We start from the raw sequence: 17,243 nt of genomic DNA on the forward strand, positions 1-17,243 counted from the left end.
TGAAGCAGAATAGAAAATGGAATGGGGGGAAGTTAGCTGCAGCTTTCTTTTACTGAAAATGCACGTGATCTCAGACAGCTTGGCCACCTTTTGAAAAGTCATGTCCTAGAAGACACATCTGGCTGGAGAAGAAACCTCGCCCTGACAGGACAAAGTTGAGGGCAGGACCGAGGCAAAGTCTCGCACCTTCTCGGGCTGGGAGGACCTCCTGGGGCCCTTCCAGTTGCCGGGAACAGACCCAGGTAGGTCGTCACAGGCATCGGGATGCTCGTGGCAGAGGAAGAGCCATACTCAGTCCTGGAGAGGCGTTTCGAACTCACATTTAACTCCCACAAAGGTGACCTCCTATGTTTGGGGGAAAAATGATTAAAAAGAAAAAGTGAATGCTGCCACCTGCCATGCCAGTTGATGACCACGTGCCCTAGAACAAGCCTGAGGTGTGGGACGTGTCTGGCTCCCTTCAACCATCTTGCTTCCTGTGGGTCCCTCATTGTGTGTGTGTCTCACCACAGAGCACGATTTCAGTGTTTAAAGCTATGTTTGTTTGTTGTTGGGGTACAGTGTGGCCCCTAACCACAAGCCAACTACTTCAGCTGATGCTCAGCCATCACTGGAGGAAAACTCGACCGTGTTGGGTTCGTTTGAGAGAGAATTTGTAGGTGTTTAAGATGGTATCTTCTTAAGGGGTTTGCAAGGATAACTTTGGCAAAAAGATTTCCAGCTTCCATGCTGACTTCAGATCCTAACTCCTTAAAAAGAGGCAGTCCTCAAAGTTCAGATATGTCGGGGTCCCAGGAAGCACTATTTTGTGTGTCCTCGTAAGGCTGGGGTCAAGGGTCCCCACTAGTGCTGCACTCCTGACATGCCTTTGCTAGTGTCGTGTTAGTCTTCTATGGCCACTGGAGCAAACGACCACAAATTTATCATCCTACAGCTCAGGAGGTCAGAAGGCGGACACTCACCTTCTGGAGGCTCTGGGGAGAATCCGTTGCCTTGCCCTTTCCAGCTTCTTAAGGTCACCCACATTCCTTGGCTTGTGGCCCCCTCCTCCATCCTCAAAGCTGGTAACGCTGCATCTCTGACCATCCTTCTCAGTCACACCTCCCTCTGATTCTCTGCAGCTGGGAGAGCTCTCTGATTTAGGGAGCTATGTGATTAGTTTGGGCCTATCTGGGTAGTCAGGCTCTTCTCTTCATCTCAAGGCCCACAACCCTTAGTCCCATCCGTACAGCCCCTTTGGCCATGTAAAGCACATACACACAGGTTCCAGGGATGGGGGTGTGGACATCTTTGGGAGATTATTCTACCCACCTCAGTCATCTTTTGTGTCCTCCCATTAACGATCAGTATAATCTTTCTGTATTTCCTGGTTATAATTACCAAGCTAAAGAATCAAATTGACCTACCACCGGGCCTCCCCACCCTGCCTTTTCGGGCATGTTTTTCCTACCGAATCATTTCACAGGTCACTAACCAGCCAATGGTTAGCTCCCCTTGGGTCAGGTGCCTCTCCCTGACTAGTCAGCAGGCCTGGAGTTCCCAGTCCTCCGTGGCAGCAGGGAGCCACTGATCACAGATGGCATGACAACAGACACCACGGCGAACATTCACTGTGTGTCAGGCACCATCGGGAGACTCCTGCCTGATCCTGATTCAGTACTTACTGGCTATGACAATACCTAGGGCACCAATGTCCAGGGATGTGCTTCATTCATAGAGGGGTTCAGGCACACAGAACAGGAACCTTCCTGATGGGCCCCAAACTATGGAAGGGATCTATTTGCAAGTGATGAGACACTGGCCATCCATCAAGTGCCCGTGTGCATGTGTGTGTGTGTGTGTGTGTGTGTGCAGGCTGAATAGCTGGAGATGGCTGTGGGTGATCAGATGTTGAACCTGGCATCTCCTGGGTACAGCCTCTCCCGTCACCTGACAGCCACAGAGGAAAGTGAGCAGTGGCCGCCGTCCTGGCTCGGGGCATGTTAAGCCCTGATCAGAGACTGTGCTATTCTGAGAAGATGGAGAATCCTTCAGGAGAAAAAGGCCAGTGACAGTGGAGCCTCCCAGGGAGGAGCGGGGCGAAGTGAAGACTCTAGGACGGGCAGCCTCCTTTCCACTCCTGTAGGCAGGGCTGGTGGCCTAGGACACCAGTGAATGGCGGCTTTGGAGTGATGTCTAAAGAACCACGCCTCACCTGATGAATTGGCACACACAGCGTAGCGGTGTCAGAGCATTTGCTCAGCCTCCTTGATCTTGGCATAATCCATCCCCTCCCACTTAGCACCCCCGAGCGTGCGGTTTCCAGGACCTCGGTGAGCACAGCCGACACACGGCGTGGGCCAGCCTGTGGTGCGGGTGCCTGTCGTGCGCACATCTGCACAGCTCTGCAGCAGCCTGCGCCCTGAAGGGGGATTTTCACAGGAGACTGTCTTCACAGCAAGAGGTGTGCGAAGGGGAGGAGGCAGAGGAGCCATGAGGACCCCAGTCCTTTCCGGTAACTTCCGGTAATGCCAGCAAAGCAGCTGCAGTGGAGACAACAGCCCAACAAGGAAGAGGGACATGAAGATGCTGGTTTGAAAACAGACTGAATGCAAGTTTGACATTTTGAGAAAATATTAACAATAAATGGCATGGGGAAAAACAGGTAAATCAGACAGAAACAAAATATATTTATTAGAAATATTACAGAGTCATATACACAGTACACGTTCATGTTAATAGTTAAATACATCTTTGTTGGCACATCATGTCCTGACAACACTGGGACAATCTGGGGTGCTCTTTGTAGATACGAGGCCACAGATGTATCAACTGCTTTCAACTAATGTAGTTAAACAGTGAGCTACTCAGATGTTACAGATTTAGCCAAACTCCAACCTGGGTCAGAGAAGTGAAAGACCCAGTGAACTTGGGCAAAGGAGACATTAAAAAGACTTTTTAAAAAGGTTGCTAGGCTACGTCCTTTCCTGCATATCAGGGGTAGTTCATCGCAAAATGGCACTCAAGCTTTGGAAGGAAGAGCTGCTGCTGGACTGGCACAGGGGGTGGTGCCCGGCCTGCCCTCCCTGGGGAGGCGGGAGGGGGAGACTGGGAGGGCCCGGCCAGTGTTTCTGAGAGGAAGAGAACACTGCAGACACTCGTCCTAGCTGCCTGCGTGTCACCACACGGTTCATCACTTTGGGACACTCTGGATGGTCTCAACAGAACCTATAACATAACAACTGAATGAAGAACAAAAACCAAAGACTAACTTGGCTTCCGAGGAAGTGCAAATTCGCCCACTTCCTCACAGTGCTCACGCCAGGGGGCCCGGCCCCGGCCCGTCAGCCGTCAGCTGGAATTCAAGTCCATGAAACAACTCACAGTGCAGACAGCCACGGTCTTCTCTTTAAAGACTCCTCCACTCTGCTGGGCCTTGCATTTTGCATCTGTCTTTTACATAAAAATTAATACATTTTTTAAAAAAAGGATCTGCAGAACCACCAAATAATTTTAAAGGACTAGGTATTGGCTGAAGAAAGATGGGAAGAAACATGGATACTGCAGCCTCAGGACAGGAAACTGGGGATGACACAATGGCTGGCACCATCCTGTCTTCTCAATTTATCAATTTCCCACATTTGCCTTGTGCTCTGAGCTTTCCAATTCAAAATGGGTCTAAAAACTCCAGTCTGTGGCCCAGCCCCGGCCTGCAGTGCTGGAAGGCCTGACCCCGCAGCCCGTCTGCCTTCAGCCCCTAAACCAAGGTCCCGCAGCGTCACACCTGCCCCCAAACACCACCTGTGTTTCCGTGAGCAGGACACACTTCCTCTGCTGTAATCACGCCCACTGGCCAAGATGATGGTGGTCAAGGAACTTCTGTGACTTATAAAAGTAAATTGCACGTGGCCTTTCTTTCACATGCCATTTCTTTCCTTTTTTTAACCTAAAGGGAGCAGGCTCCAGCGTGGAGGGAGGGGCAACAGCAACACCACCCCTGCAGAGAGAGCTCTGCTGGGGCTCATTCTCAAGCATTTGCGGTAATCACAGAAGAGGCACCTGGAACACCAGATACCTCTCCGGGGATCCCAGGACCTCCACTGCATCTCCCCACGAAGCCCTGTAGGACCCCCAGATTAAACAACAATCCACAGCTCAGCCCAACTACGGGGATATGACTCTTCCCCACTGTGCTGGTGAGCAGCGAAGCATGGGGATGATGAAAATGTACCAGTTACGTCAACAAGACGGATGCATGAAGCAACACAAGGAGGAACCTCCCTGTGGGTGTGTTCACAGGAAGGAGTCAGTTACGTGTGTTCAGACTGCGCCTCCAACTTCCGTCTGAAAACAGAGGGGCCAGTTCCGCGGTTTCAGCACCAAACCCTGCTCTGGAGCGACCTGTGCTCACTGCCCCGCGTGGGGCTGAGATGCACGGGGCACTTTCCTCTCAGGGGCTCTCAGGGAACTTGGCAAACACAGAGAACACATCCTTGGTCCCCTTCCAGAGGTTCTGATTCAACTGACAGGCCAGGCAGGAGTGTGTGTTTTCAACAAGCTCCCCGGAAGGTTCGGATCTAGAGCACAGAGGAGAACCACAGCAGGGCAGCGCGCGGCCTGGGCACGAGGGCAGGTCCCTCCGCCACGCCCGCAGAGGCGGCCTGAGGGGGGCCGAGCTGCCGTCCCAGCACAGGGACCGCAGCCTCCAGGCGTCCACTGTGAACAAGGCTCGAGCAGCCATGCAGACTGGCTTTAAGTATTGACGGCAGTATCGTGACTGGTGACTCGTGGTGAGCAGTCCCACAGAGCGACGGGCACTGACGAAGCCACCTCAACCGCCAGTGTGAACCACACCCTCATCCGCTATGCAACGGGCACCTGTTTTCCCAAGACGAACATCAGAGAGCCACCAGGTGGTTCCTGCGCCGAGCGCTTCCGAGGTGACCATGGCCGCTCCGAGAGCTCTGCCGCCACTCAGGGTGCTGGCAGGTCAGCCGAAACCGCATTTTCTTTTGTTCAATTATAAACGGAGCCATCGCTACCTCCCCCTAAGGGCTTCCTTTCCCACACAGACGTAAAAGGCCTGCCCAAGTACCGAAAACTAAGTCTTGGGTTGAAATGTTTAAATTTGCTGTCTGTCCAAGAAATACACATCTTCAGCCTGTTTGTGCAAATGCACGAAGGCCCCGGCAGGCACACGCAATTTCACACGAGTGACTTTCTGTTAAGTTCTGCACATGGGACAAATGTGTGTGGGTGTGAACGAGAGTGTGGATAAATGGGGGACGAACAGAGCAGGCGCATCAGCACAGAGGCGGTCGGCCGAGAGGGAGGTCTGCGTGTGACCGCGGCCAAGCACACAGCCATGGGGCAGCACCGCTTCCAGCTGTAGGACTCCCCACGGGACACTGCGGCACGCCACCCAGGGGCTCCTCTGCATTCTCAAATGTTTTTTCTTCCATCCAAGGAATCAAATAAGTAAGTGACGGTGAGATCTAAAAAATGTAATCAAGTTCTAGGTGTTAAAAGTGTTACCCAGAACAGGAGTATACTTCCCACAGACACAGGGCTGCTTGTTTCCAGGCTGCTTGAGAGCTAACGTTTCTTTGACTTTTTGCATTTTGTTGTTTTTTTTTTTTTGAGGGGGTGGGGAGTGGCAAGGGCAAGGTTTTTATAAAGGAAAAAGTCAGGATTTTTAGTAAAAAGATGACAGATTTGGAAGTGCCATTTGTCATGAACTCAGTGCAGCTCACGTGTGTAGACACGCAGTGTGACTGGAGATGTCGTCCTGGGGTCGTGGGAATGAGCCGGGAGTAGACTCGGGTCTGGAAGGAGGAAGGCCGTGGCAGAGCGAAGCTTCCTCGACGTACACTCCCAGTGCCTCTGGATGCATGGCGGGTGCACGGCGCAAGCCAGCTCTGCTTCTTCTTTGTGTTGGTCCCCCTGGGTTGAGCCTTCCTCTGAAATCCAGACAGTCGGGTGGCAGATGGAGCAGGGCCTGTGGAAAGTGACCAGGTGCTTCCAGGACAAACTGCAGGTGGTAGCGGCTGCTCTTGGGCCCTCTGGGTTTACGTCTCAAAGTACTTGTAGATTTGGGCCACGTACTGCATCACGCTCTGCCAGTCGGGCCGGTCTGTGTACAGCATCTCACTGAGCTCCTGCAGGAGAAGGGCAGAGGTCACAGGGGACATCACAGACCCCCTTCCCACAAAGGGGCTCATATCCAGGTCAGGGCTTGAGCTGCCTAGAGACCCTCCACCTACATGCACAGAGGGTAGAGGCAACACCAACATGGTGTTAAATGTGACTAGTTAAAAGAAAAGCTTTTTCTTTCCTTTTATTCAGGAGATATCATCCTTTTTAAAAAACATTAGTCATGACCTCCCACCCCTCTCATCTTTTATTAATGTGACAGCATGAAAAAGTTTTGAAAAGAGGAAAGTCACTCATAATTCCATTATTGTAAAACAATTTCCACTTTTCTAAGTTACATTCAAAGATACGCTTGTACCCTGGCTTCCATCACAGTAGACATTCTATCGTGTGCTCTGTGCTTTTTACTTAACGCCTTTTATACACAATTTCCAATGTGGCAGCGCTGCGTCGGCTGCCATTTTAGGGGATGCGCACCGCCCATCGTCGACATGTCATCTCCTAGCACCTGATGCAGTCTGCGTTCACTTCTTCACGTTACAGACTTTGCAATAAGCATCTTTGTGCAGTATTGTTTCCTTCTGTTGAATTAGTGCCTTAAAAATGCAACCACTGTTTTATCAGAATTAACTGTTACCATTTAATGTTCTCTCCCTTAATTTAGCAGGCAACAAGCAAGCAGAAGGTAGAGGCCAGAAAGTGCTAGACAGGAGGGCAAGGTCCTCTGCTGAGCCCCTAGTCAAGCTTTCCTGGAATTTGCGCCACTGAACATATTTAATAATTCACTTTGGGGCTGAATTTGGAGTCTTTTGTGGTCACAAGAGAACGGAGACCCGTTCTGCTGTGGAAAAGGACCCTGAAGAGGAAAGGACCCTGAAGTAAAGCCAGAAGCAGAGATACATGGAAAAATAAGGCTGAATTTAGTACATCTGTTCCTGGGCGGTGACACAACTGGCTGGGCCTGTAACTAGCCACTTATCTTCTGTTTCAACATCTGAACATATTTTATCAGTTCTGCTCCCTGGTTATGCCATAAAACTATCCGCATATCACTGGTCGTGGAAAAGGAGCAAGTGGAACACTCCACACAGATATGCCTAGAACAATTTAAAGAGAAAAACAAAGTTTTCACAGACTATAACAATAAAAACTCTCCTTCTAGCCCAAATACTGTGGTCAGGCCTGTGCACACAGACTCATGCATGAAAAGCTAAAATTCTTACAATAGGAGGGTAGTTACTATGACGATACAGCAGTGATCCAGCATTGAGTATGCTGTTTAGGAGACAGACGAGCTCTAAGAAAGGAAGGAATGCCTACAGATGCAAGAGAGATGGCAAACTTTCCCCTGTATCATAGGAAGGATGTGTCTTCCATCTCCAAGAGGATTCCCAAGTCTGATCAATATTCAGTTTTACTCAGACTATCTTACATGCCTGAACCTAATAATAATTAAATTAAAAAATATTTTGGTACATTGTCAAGATAGTTGAACACATTTGAAGAACTAATTCAGCACATATCAGGAAAGAGTATGCTGCATAAAAATCTGATAATGCATGACATTTACTTGAATTTTTAGCTAAAAACCATCCGAAAAAGAAAACACCAGGCCCAGATGGTTTCACTGGTTAATGCTACCAAATATTTAAGGAAGAAATAATCCCAATTTTACACAATCTCCTCCAGAAAATAGAAGAGGAGGGAACACTTCCTCACTCATTCTATGAAGCCAGTATTACCCTAATACCAAAACCAGACAAAGGTATTAAGGAAAACTACCAATTTCTCACATGAACACAGACACAAAAACCCTTAACAAATATTAGCAAATGGAATCATGATCAAGTGGGGTTCATCTCAGGAATGCAAGGCTAGTTCAACATCCACAAATCAATGTTATTCAGATTAACAGACTAAATAAGAAAAACTGTATGATCATATCAACAGATGCAGAAAAAGTAGTACAAAAAATTCAACCACTATTCATGATAAAAACTCTCAAAAAACTAGAAATAGAATGGATTTTTTTTTTTTTTTTTTTAAAGATTGGCACCGGAGCTAACAACTGTGGCCAATCTTCTTTTTTTTTTTGCTTTATCTCCCCAAATCCCCCCCCGTACACAGTTGTATATCTTAGTTGCAGGTCCTTCTAGTTGTGGCATGTGGGACGCCGCCTCAATGTGGCCTGATGAGCGGTGCCATGTCTGCGCCCAGGATCTGAACCAGGGAACCCAGGGCCGCCGCAGTGGAGCATGTGAACTTAACCACTCGGCCAAGGGGCCGGCCCCAGAATGGAATTTCTTTTACCTAATAAAGAAAACATACAGGGGCCAGCTTGGTGGTGCAGCAGTTAAGTGCACATGTTCCACTTTGGCAGCCCAGAGTTCGCTGGTTCGGATCCCGGGTGTGGACATGGTGCTACATGACAAACCATGCTGTGGCAGGAGTTACACATATAAAGTAGAGGAAGATGGGAATGGGTATTAGCTCAGGGCCAGCCTTCCTCAGCAAAAAAGAAGAGGATTGGTGGCAGATGTTAGCTTAGGGCCAATCATCCTCAGGTGGGGAAAAAAAAATACAAAACCCAAAAGCTGACATCATACTTAAGGGTGACAGAGCGAACACTTTCCCCCTAAGATCAGGAAAAAAGAATAAGGCAAGGATGTTTTCTCTCACCTCTCCTATTCAACACTGTACTGAAAGTTCTAGCTAGTGCAATAAGGCAAGAAAAAGAAACAAACGGCATACAGATTGGAAAGCCAGAACTAAAACTATCTTTATTTACAGATGATATCATTGTCTATGTAGAAAACCCCAAAGAGTCTACCAAAAAATTTCCTGAACTAACATGCAAGTTTAGCAAGGTCTCAGGATACAAGTCAATAGCTTTCCTATATACCAGCAGTGAGCAAGCGGAATTTGAAAAAATAAAAACAAAAATAACCCTTTTAAATGATGCCAAGGAAAAAAAGAGGATCTATATGCAGAAAACTGCAAAACACTATAGACAAAAAACTATGAAACACTGATGAAAGAAATCAAGAAGCTCTAATTAAATGGAGAGATACTCCCTGTTCATGGATTAGAAGACTGCGTATTGCTAAAATGTCAATTCTTCCCAATCTGATCTATAGAATACAAGACAATCACAACCAAAATTCCGGCAAGTTTTTGGTAGATATTGACAAACTGATTCTGAAATTTATAAAGGCAAAGGTACTAGAACAACCAAAACAATTCTAAAAAGAAGAATAAAGTTGGAAGACTTGATTTCATGATTTGTAAAGCAAAATTAATCAAGACAGTGTAATACTGGTCAAGGGACAGAACTGAGATCATGTTATGTGTATTTTACCAGAATAAAAATAATTGAAAAAAAAAAAAAAGGGTAAGGCTTCTCACCCTCGGGAGCTCAGGGTGTTGGGGGGGGATGTAAATAAGCTCTATAAATCAGATAAATCACAACGTAGCACACATACTGTATAGTACTATGAGTAAATTGTGCTTTAAGAGCCCAGAAGGTGGGCACAGCTGTCCTGGTGCGGGGTCACGGGCTGGGTAAGGTGTAGGCTCTGGAGCCAGCCTGCTGGTCTTGACTCTTGTCTACTTCTCACTAGCTGTGTGATTTTGTGTGGAACTACAGGTGCCTCAGTGTCCCACCTGCATGGAGCTTGATCTCGGAGGACTTCTGAGGGGCCCAATGACTCAACACATGTGCTTGGCACGCAGTAAACATGAAAAACACGTTTTTCATGTGATTAAGTTTGAATTAACTCCTTAAGTATCCTTTATAAAGTTTATCTACAGAGCAGGCTCAGTTATGGCTAAGGAACCATTCTGACATCCTCGTAAAATCCTGTGTGGCAATGACCTCCCTCCGTAGGTGACCTGAAGAACTTAATCTGTGTGTGTAGCGACTGTGCGGGTGGACACACTGGCTTACTGAGGAAGCAACACCCTCACAGAGGACATGACCCCGTGTGGGACTGGCCCCTCACGAGGATACAAACACATCACCCCTCAGAGGACACACTTTCTGGATGTTTTTATGGAAATGGTGATGAGGCCCCATGCCCTCTCTCACCTATTCCTGCTGTGAGGAGTTGCTCGCCCCTGTGACATGGTTGCTAAACCTCTGTGTGACGCTGGCTGAGAAGGAACGCTTTCCACAATTGTAGGAATGCTGTAGAGCTTTCACTTATTAAAATCTCATCCTTGCTAATATGCCACACCCAAAAACCTGTATTTACTTGAATATACACATATAAGTGAATTTTTTCCCTAACAATAGAACTTGATCAAAAACTTGGGATTATCACTGCTGCCAATTCTGAGTATTTTAAAAGTGTCGTGTAGTTAAATGTATTATTTTTCAACCCACATCAAGTTACTGAAAAACAAATTTAATAATGTAGGAAGTTTGTATTTTGTTGACAGCATAAACTGGTTAAATTGCTCTCAAACATTCCTAAATGCTTTTGAGATTATTACGTTTGTCAGTAGCTCCTCACAGACATCTGGACAAAGGAAATTGCTGGCTCTGATAATTAGTTCAACAAGATGATCTCATTCACTTCCAAGCTTTCACTGTAGTACATTAGATGAAAAACAGGAAAAAAGGTTAAATTGAAAAAGAAGCAAATATTAACTGTAACACTACAAAGAAAAACGTCTTCTGTGTATAACATCATCTTCAAACAAGCTCTCATTGTCTCTTTGATTCCTTACATAAACTATCTGTTGCTACTTGTTAGCCGTTTAGTGTGCCAGAAGGGAAGATAAATAAGGTTCCTGTTACCCATCTTAGCCAGATGTGCAAGTCCCCTCACTCCTTTTTAAATTCTCTAGATAGAGACATCTGTTTCTTAAAGGTCTGGTAGAATGTGGGTTTACTGGGATTCTTCTGTGTGTGTTTGACTACATTTTCAACAATGAATTCCACTCCTTTAATGGTTAAAGTTCTACTTCTTCTTGAGTGAGTTTTGGAGAAATATTTACATTTAATATTTGAAGAAATATTTTTATTTTTTTAGAAAACTGTCCATTCTGTTTCAAACATATTGGCATAACGTTGTTCACAGTACTAAAATTCCTGTGATAGCTGTACTTTCACTTTTTCATTTCATTCCCTACGTCCTCTGTGGGTTATGGAAGTGTGTCTCACTGTTATTTCAACTTAGATTTTCCTGATTGATAATGAGATTCAACACCTTTTCTAATGTTTATTGGCCATTCGTGAGTTGCCTATTCTAGCCTTTGATAATTTTCTACTAGATTGTTTTTTATTATTGGTTAATAGATACTATTTGTAGATTATCTGTCTTGTCTTTGCTTTTTCTGGAGTTTCATTATGATGTATGTGGAGGGATATTTTTCTATTATTCATCCTGTTCGAGATTCATTAAGAATCTGTGGTCTTTCATCATTCAGGAAAAATTTCAGGCACCATTTCTTCAAATATTTGTCTCTCTCCCATTCTTTCTTTCCTCTTTGTCTGGAATTCCCATTGTACGTGGGATTTAGACATTATCTGATTTTATCTTCCATGTCTCTGAAGCTCTGTGACCGACACTATCATTTGGTTAACCCAACAGTCATTCCCAACCTCTCTCTCCCTTGCAGGCTTCCTGCTAAAGAGGATAAAAAATGTTATATGCTCACTTTCTCAAATTCCCTTGCAGCCGGGGTGGCCATGTAACAGAGTACTGCCAATGAGCTGGAAGGGTTCTAGGAAGCCTTTTGACATCCTTATCAAAGGGGGAAGATGTGAGGCACTTACTCTATCCCTTCTGCCTCCTCCCTGCCCTGCAGATGGGAGTGAATATCTGGAGCCTGGCAGCTGTGTTGAAACATGGAGGAACAAGTAAGGGAATAAAGAGCCAGTGGATTAAAGACGGTAGAGTATAGAGAAGAGACATTCTGGAGCCCTTGATTATAACAGTGAGCAATGAATCAATCTTGAAACTACTTCTAGACCTGTTCAAAAAAAATTAACATCTTTATGGTTTAAGCAACTGTTAGTTGGGTTTTCCACTTCTTGAAGTTGAATACATACTATTAAAAACCCTCTATTATATTTCCCATTTTTTAATGTCTCTGTTTTATGTTCTAATTTCCCAAAATCTGTTTTCCAGTTCAGTAGTTCTCTCTTCTGCTGTATCTCATCAGTTTTTCAACTCAGCTGTTTTTAATTCCACATTTTTATTTCTACAAGTTTTATTTGATTTTTTTCCAAATCTTTTTATAGTACCATGTTCCTTCTCTGTGATTTTTATTCCTTCCTTTATCTCTTTAATACGTTTAAATGTAGTCTTCTGTAGTCTCTTTCTTACTGTTTTATTATCTCAGGTTCTGGTAGATGATCCTCTTGTTTGTTGTGTCTGCTGACTAGCTCAAGTAGATCATTTGCTTGAATGTTTTGTAATTTTGGATTGTGAGCACATCTTCAGCAGCCATTACACTACCAGCCCAGGAGACTCCTGCACCCGAGATAATAAACAACCAGTGGCTTCTTGCAGCACAGATATTATAAATTTGAACTCCAAACATCATCTGGCCCAGTTTTCTTTTCTTACAGGAGATTTCTTTTTGGCCACAAAAAAATCTGAGGTGGAGACCAAGCTTCTTTATCACCTCCCTGAACTAGCAGGTGTTTTTTATTTCCTCCTTCACTAAGAAGAGCAACATTTTGTGAGCCTTGGTTTTGTGCAGGGGTCTCAGAACTAATGCTCTCTTTATGAGTGCTCAGGGCCTTGTCTCTTGTTCCCATGTGGGCATTAAATAAAGCCTATACTCATTAGGTACCCATATATTATGAGCCCTCTACCACCAACTCCAGCCCCACCCCTGCCTCAGCTCATGCCTCATGGCTCTGTTTTTCACTTCTCTTTTAACTGCTGTCATCTGGTTATTTCCCCTTCTTTCTTCGGAGCTCAGCTACGTATTGATGTTTTTTAAATTACATTTTATTCAGATTGCGAGGTGACCTGAACAGGAGGGCTTCAATGATAATTCAGTCCACTGTGCTTCCAGAATGAAAAATTATCCACAATGAAATCTTCACTGAAAAAACTCCAAGTCATATGTGGTCACACCAAGTGAATAATTTTATATTAAGGATCATGAGTAACAAATTTTCAGCAAATGGATTTCAATGTTCTGTAAGAAATTATTTAGTAGATGGCATAAAGTTCTTTCTCACGTAATGAGAATTAAGTATCACAAGGATACAAAATAAGATACTTACCAGGCTGGGTTTGATGCCTACACTTTCAGCTGCTTCAAATGCCAACAAGAGATTCCTTTTCTAGGTTAAAAAGACAAAGAGACTGGAATTATCAACTAAAAATACATAGCTTTTGCTAGGAAAGAACACCAACTGACACTCCCATATAGATGATCTCCATTATAAAACATCTAAATTTTTAAGTCAAATATGCAAACAGTGGTCTCAATTTAAGGGAAAAAAAGATTAACAGGTTACAGTTGTCACTAAAAATGACATTACTGATTTGATCTCCTGACTATCAAAGATAAGTTTTTGTTTGGTTATTTTCTTTGTCAAGATTTATGCCATACACATTCTGGTGTGTATCAACGGTTGTTTAACCATGGTGCCATATTAAAAAATTATCACAGTAATATGTGCACATAGATAAATATAATCATATGAAAAACTGTTCCTTCCCCCAATCCTAGTCCTTCGGAGAACCACTTTTAATTTTTCTAATTATTCTGGTGATTACCTCCCTATCTCTGTAACATGCTGTTATCTCTTGATTCCTCAAACAGAGGCATTACCTGCTAACTTCCTCCCAAGATAAATAAGGACTTAGGTATCACATACCTCTCTCCACCCTTTACTATACATACGGCCAATTTTAGTTCATTAGTTATGTTTGTGATTTTAAATAACACCCTTAAACCTCCATTTCTTATTCCATCAATTGTGTATGGCAATTTCTGACTCCACTTTGTATGACAGAAAAGTTCCCCTTGCCTATCCTACTCTTTGTCAAGTTTTACTTTTAAACTGTGAAAACTTACAACAATTTCTTCCTTATAACCACATTTGCATCTTCTGCACTCTCTTACTAGGATGATTCTGAAAACAACACACAGCATTCACACAGCAGTGTGCTGCGATTACACTTCCTTCTCTGTAGCTCCAGTCATGATGCTGTGCCACTCCAAACATTTTTTTAAAAGGATTTTCCTCTTTGTGACTCAAACAAGTGCTTGAAATCATACCACAATTTAATGTGCTCCAGATCTGGACCTTGCCTTTCTTCAAAAGTTTGTATGCTCTCAACAGTTCTGCGTGTCTTGGATTTTTCTTATTGGGAGAAGATCTGTATGCCTCTTTTCATCTTCTGGCTTCTTACTCATCACTGTTACTTATAATTCATAATATTCTCCTAGCAAACTGACTTTCTGTTCTAACACAGAGAGACTGCCCCATATTTGGGCCATAATTTCCTTGCACAGCTTCTCACTTTTTCCTTTATCATACCCTCGAGCTCTTAAACATATCATTATTCTATGAAAACCTTCAGCTCCAGAGTCCTCCAGAACCTCACGTCAATTTTTGGATAATAATTCTGTTCTAGTACATTCTTAGGTTTTCTTCTTAAGAGAGGACGTGGCAGAGATATATTTTCTAGATGCATTCATATATGAAAATTTCTCTTTTCTATCATCACACTTGGTTAATAATTTGGCTGGATGTAGAATTCTAGGTTGAAAATAACTTTCCGTAGAATTTTAAAGGTGCTGCTCCACAATTATTTAGCCCTAATTTGCAGCTTCTTTTTGAGACTTCTTCTGGCTGTTCTCTAATGCGTCTTCATGTGTATGAACTTAACAATCATTTGCCCAAGGCTCCCCACCTCCATAATTTGTTTGAAAGTCATTATATTAAAATTGTATATATTAAATTTTAATTTAGTATATTAAAGATTATATTAAAATTTAATTAAACTGGTTAAGTAAGTATAATTGAGAGACAAGTGTTTCTGTCCATATTCATGTTTTATGTTCCTCAGTAGAATTTGGTTATTTTATGCATTTAGATTTTACACAGTTTTCCATTTCCCCGTGTCTCCCACCTTCTGTCCTTGCCTGCACATCTGGTGCCTGATGACGAAGGGGTCTGCCCTGACACAGAAGCAAACTCTCTGCTCTGGGTACCAGGTCACGGAAAAACCCTAAGACATGGCTATGCACATTTTCTTCTAGTCTGTGGTTGAGGCCCTGGGAAGCAGTAGATCTGTGGTCACCTTGCCTAAGCCGCCAGCCCTCTTCCTCCAAATTAAGGGAATTAATGGGGATGGGCTGGAAACCTTACACTTATTTCTCTAACACTATGTTGAGAGGGGAGCTGTAAATTGGCTCCTGGCTTCCTTCTACTTAGCCCAAACGATTGGCAGCAATCTCCTCTTTTGGTGCTAATGAGGCCTTTGTTGTCCTTACTTTAAAGTCCTTTTGGTTAGTTTTGGGGAGATGGGGTTTCTAAGCCAATTTTTAGGCTACCATTATACCAGAAGTCAAGATACAAATATTTGTATTGCTTATGATATATAATGCCAAATTGCTCTCTAAAACGCTACACCAATTTTCAATTCCAGGAATGGTATGTAAGTGTCCATTTTCTCGCACCCTTACCTGCATAATTACGATTTTTCAAGAGTCTCTGCCAAATGCGGCAGGCTAAAAATAATATTTTATTGTTTTAATTTGTATCCTTTGATTCCTAGTAAGGTCTAAGGAAAAGGCATTTCTAAACCTAAGGTTTTATACAGAATTCTCCCAAGACCCCCTAGCCTGATTCTAATGAAAAAGCTAATGTTTTCTAAACAGATATTGAACAAAGAAGAAAGAGTCTATGTTGAAAAATTTTCTCAAAATATTCTGAAATAGTGTACAGTAGGACATGGAACATTATATAGAGAGAGGTGGTTTTTGGTTCACAAAAATAACTTTTATTGGGTTTGGCAGCAGCAGGAATCAGTGACCAAGCATCGCTCCTCTAATTCTCTTTCGTCAGAACACTGTCGCGGCCGCTGCAGGACGGCTGCCGGCGGACGCCACTCCTGGGATCAGAGAGTGTGCCCAGGCAGGGCTCAGAAGGGCCTCGCCTGGCCTGTGGTGCAGCTCTGTGCTCACAGTGGTGCAGGGTGAGAAGCCAGCAACAGCTGTGGTCTCGGCCCTGGCTGGGGACAAGGGGACCTTCCAGTTCCAGGAGAGTGAAGGGCCCAGCCCGGCGGAACTCTGCTGCTGGCCGGGCTAGCAGGGATCTCACCCGAAACTGATGGGAAAAAGGGTCCCAAGCTCAGAACTTCTCCTCTCACACCAATATTTTGTTTCAGACGCTGAAATAAACACACTCCATTCTATCACCTGAATTCGTGTAGCCTAAGTGGAAGTGAATACACTTTTTATTGAAAAAATGCTCAGACCTGCCATTGCCTGTGACTCACACGCTGTGCCTGTGTATCCCTTTAATGTCTCAGAAGACATTCCTATTTAGAAGAAATTCCTATTTAATACCAATGTCAAACTATAAACATTACAGACTCTCTCGGTGCCCTTCTCATGTATGTGTACATCAAAGACACCCCCATCCACCGAAGGCCGAGCACTGCCGTAACCAGGCTCTGGGCCAGGGCTGACCTCCCTCAGCCTGCGGACTTTGACGTGTGCATTTTCTTCAAATTGGCCGGCTCTCTCTGAAACCCAACTCCAAACACGCCTCCTTCAGGAAGCTTCCCTGCTCCCTCCCTCTCCTCATGCAGGAGCGCCGAACCAGGTCTCACACGTGCTCAGTCGGCTTCACACCGTTTTGGTTTGATTTGCCTGTGCTGACACATTATTTTGAAAACCCTCCTCAGTAACTTTAATACATTTGAGTTTCTCTCACCAAACTGAACGTAAGCATCCCCCGGGGCAGGCTTGTCACACGCGGCACAGGCGAAAACCGTCACTCCACCCACAGTGCATCCACACGGGGCATTCAGGAAGCGGGAAGCCAGACGTTCCTTGGTAACTGGCAGAGTCCTGGGCCCTGGGACACACATCCAACTCTAGCCGACAGGGAGGCTGTGCAGCCG

At 44.6% G+C, this 17,243-nt stretch overlaps 1 protein-coding gene across 10 annotated transcripts in view; it reads right to left on the bottom strand.

The window, feature by feature from the left end:
- Window positions 1-2,645: 2,645 nt before the first annotated feature.
- SPECC1 (sperm antigen with calponin homology and coiled-coil domains 1) overlaps window positions 2,646-17,243 on the bottom strand; it is a 283,675-nt gene continuing 269,077 nt past the window's right edge. For 5 of the 10 annotated variants that reach the window (XM_070228265.1, XM_023653589.2, XM_005597809.4 and 2 more), the window contains 2 exons: window positions 13,382-13,441; window positions 2,646-6,137 (listed from right to left, as the gene is read on the bottom strand). In XM_070228265.1, the coding sequence (XP_070084366.1) occupies window positions 6,048-6,137; window positions 13,382-13,441 (150 nt within the window). In that variant the 3' untranslated portion in view covers window positions 2,646-6,047. Of the gene's footprint in view, window positions 6,138-10,520; window positions 10,723-13,381; window positions 13,442-17,243 lie in introns of those variants that run through there. The other 5 variants (XR_011423520.1, XR_011423521.1, XM_023653591.2 and 2 more) reach the window with 4 other exon arrangements.

Source organism: Equus caballus, chromosome 11 (genome assembly GCF_041296265.1).
Source record: "Equus caballus isolate H_3958 breed thoroughbred chromosome 11, TB-T2T, whole genome shotgun sequence".
NCBI lineage: Eukaryota > Metazoa > Chordata > Mammalia > Perissodactyla > Equidae > Equus > Equus caballus.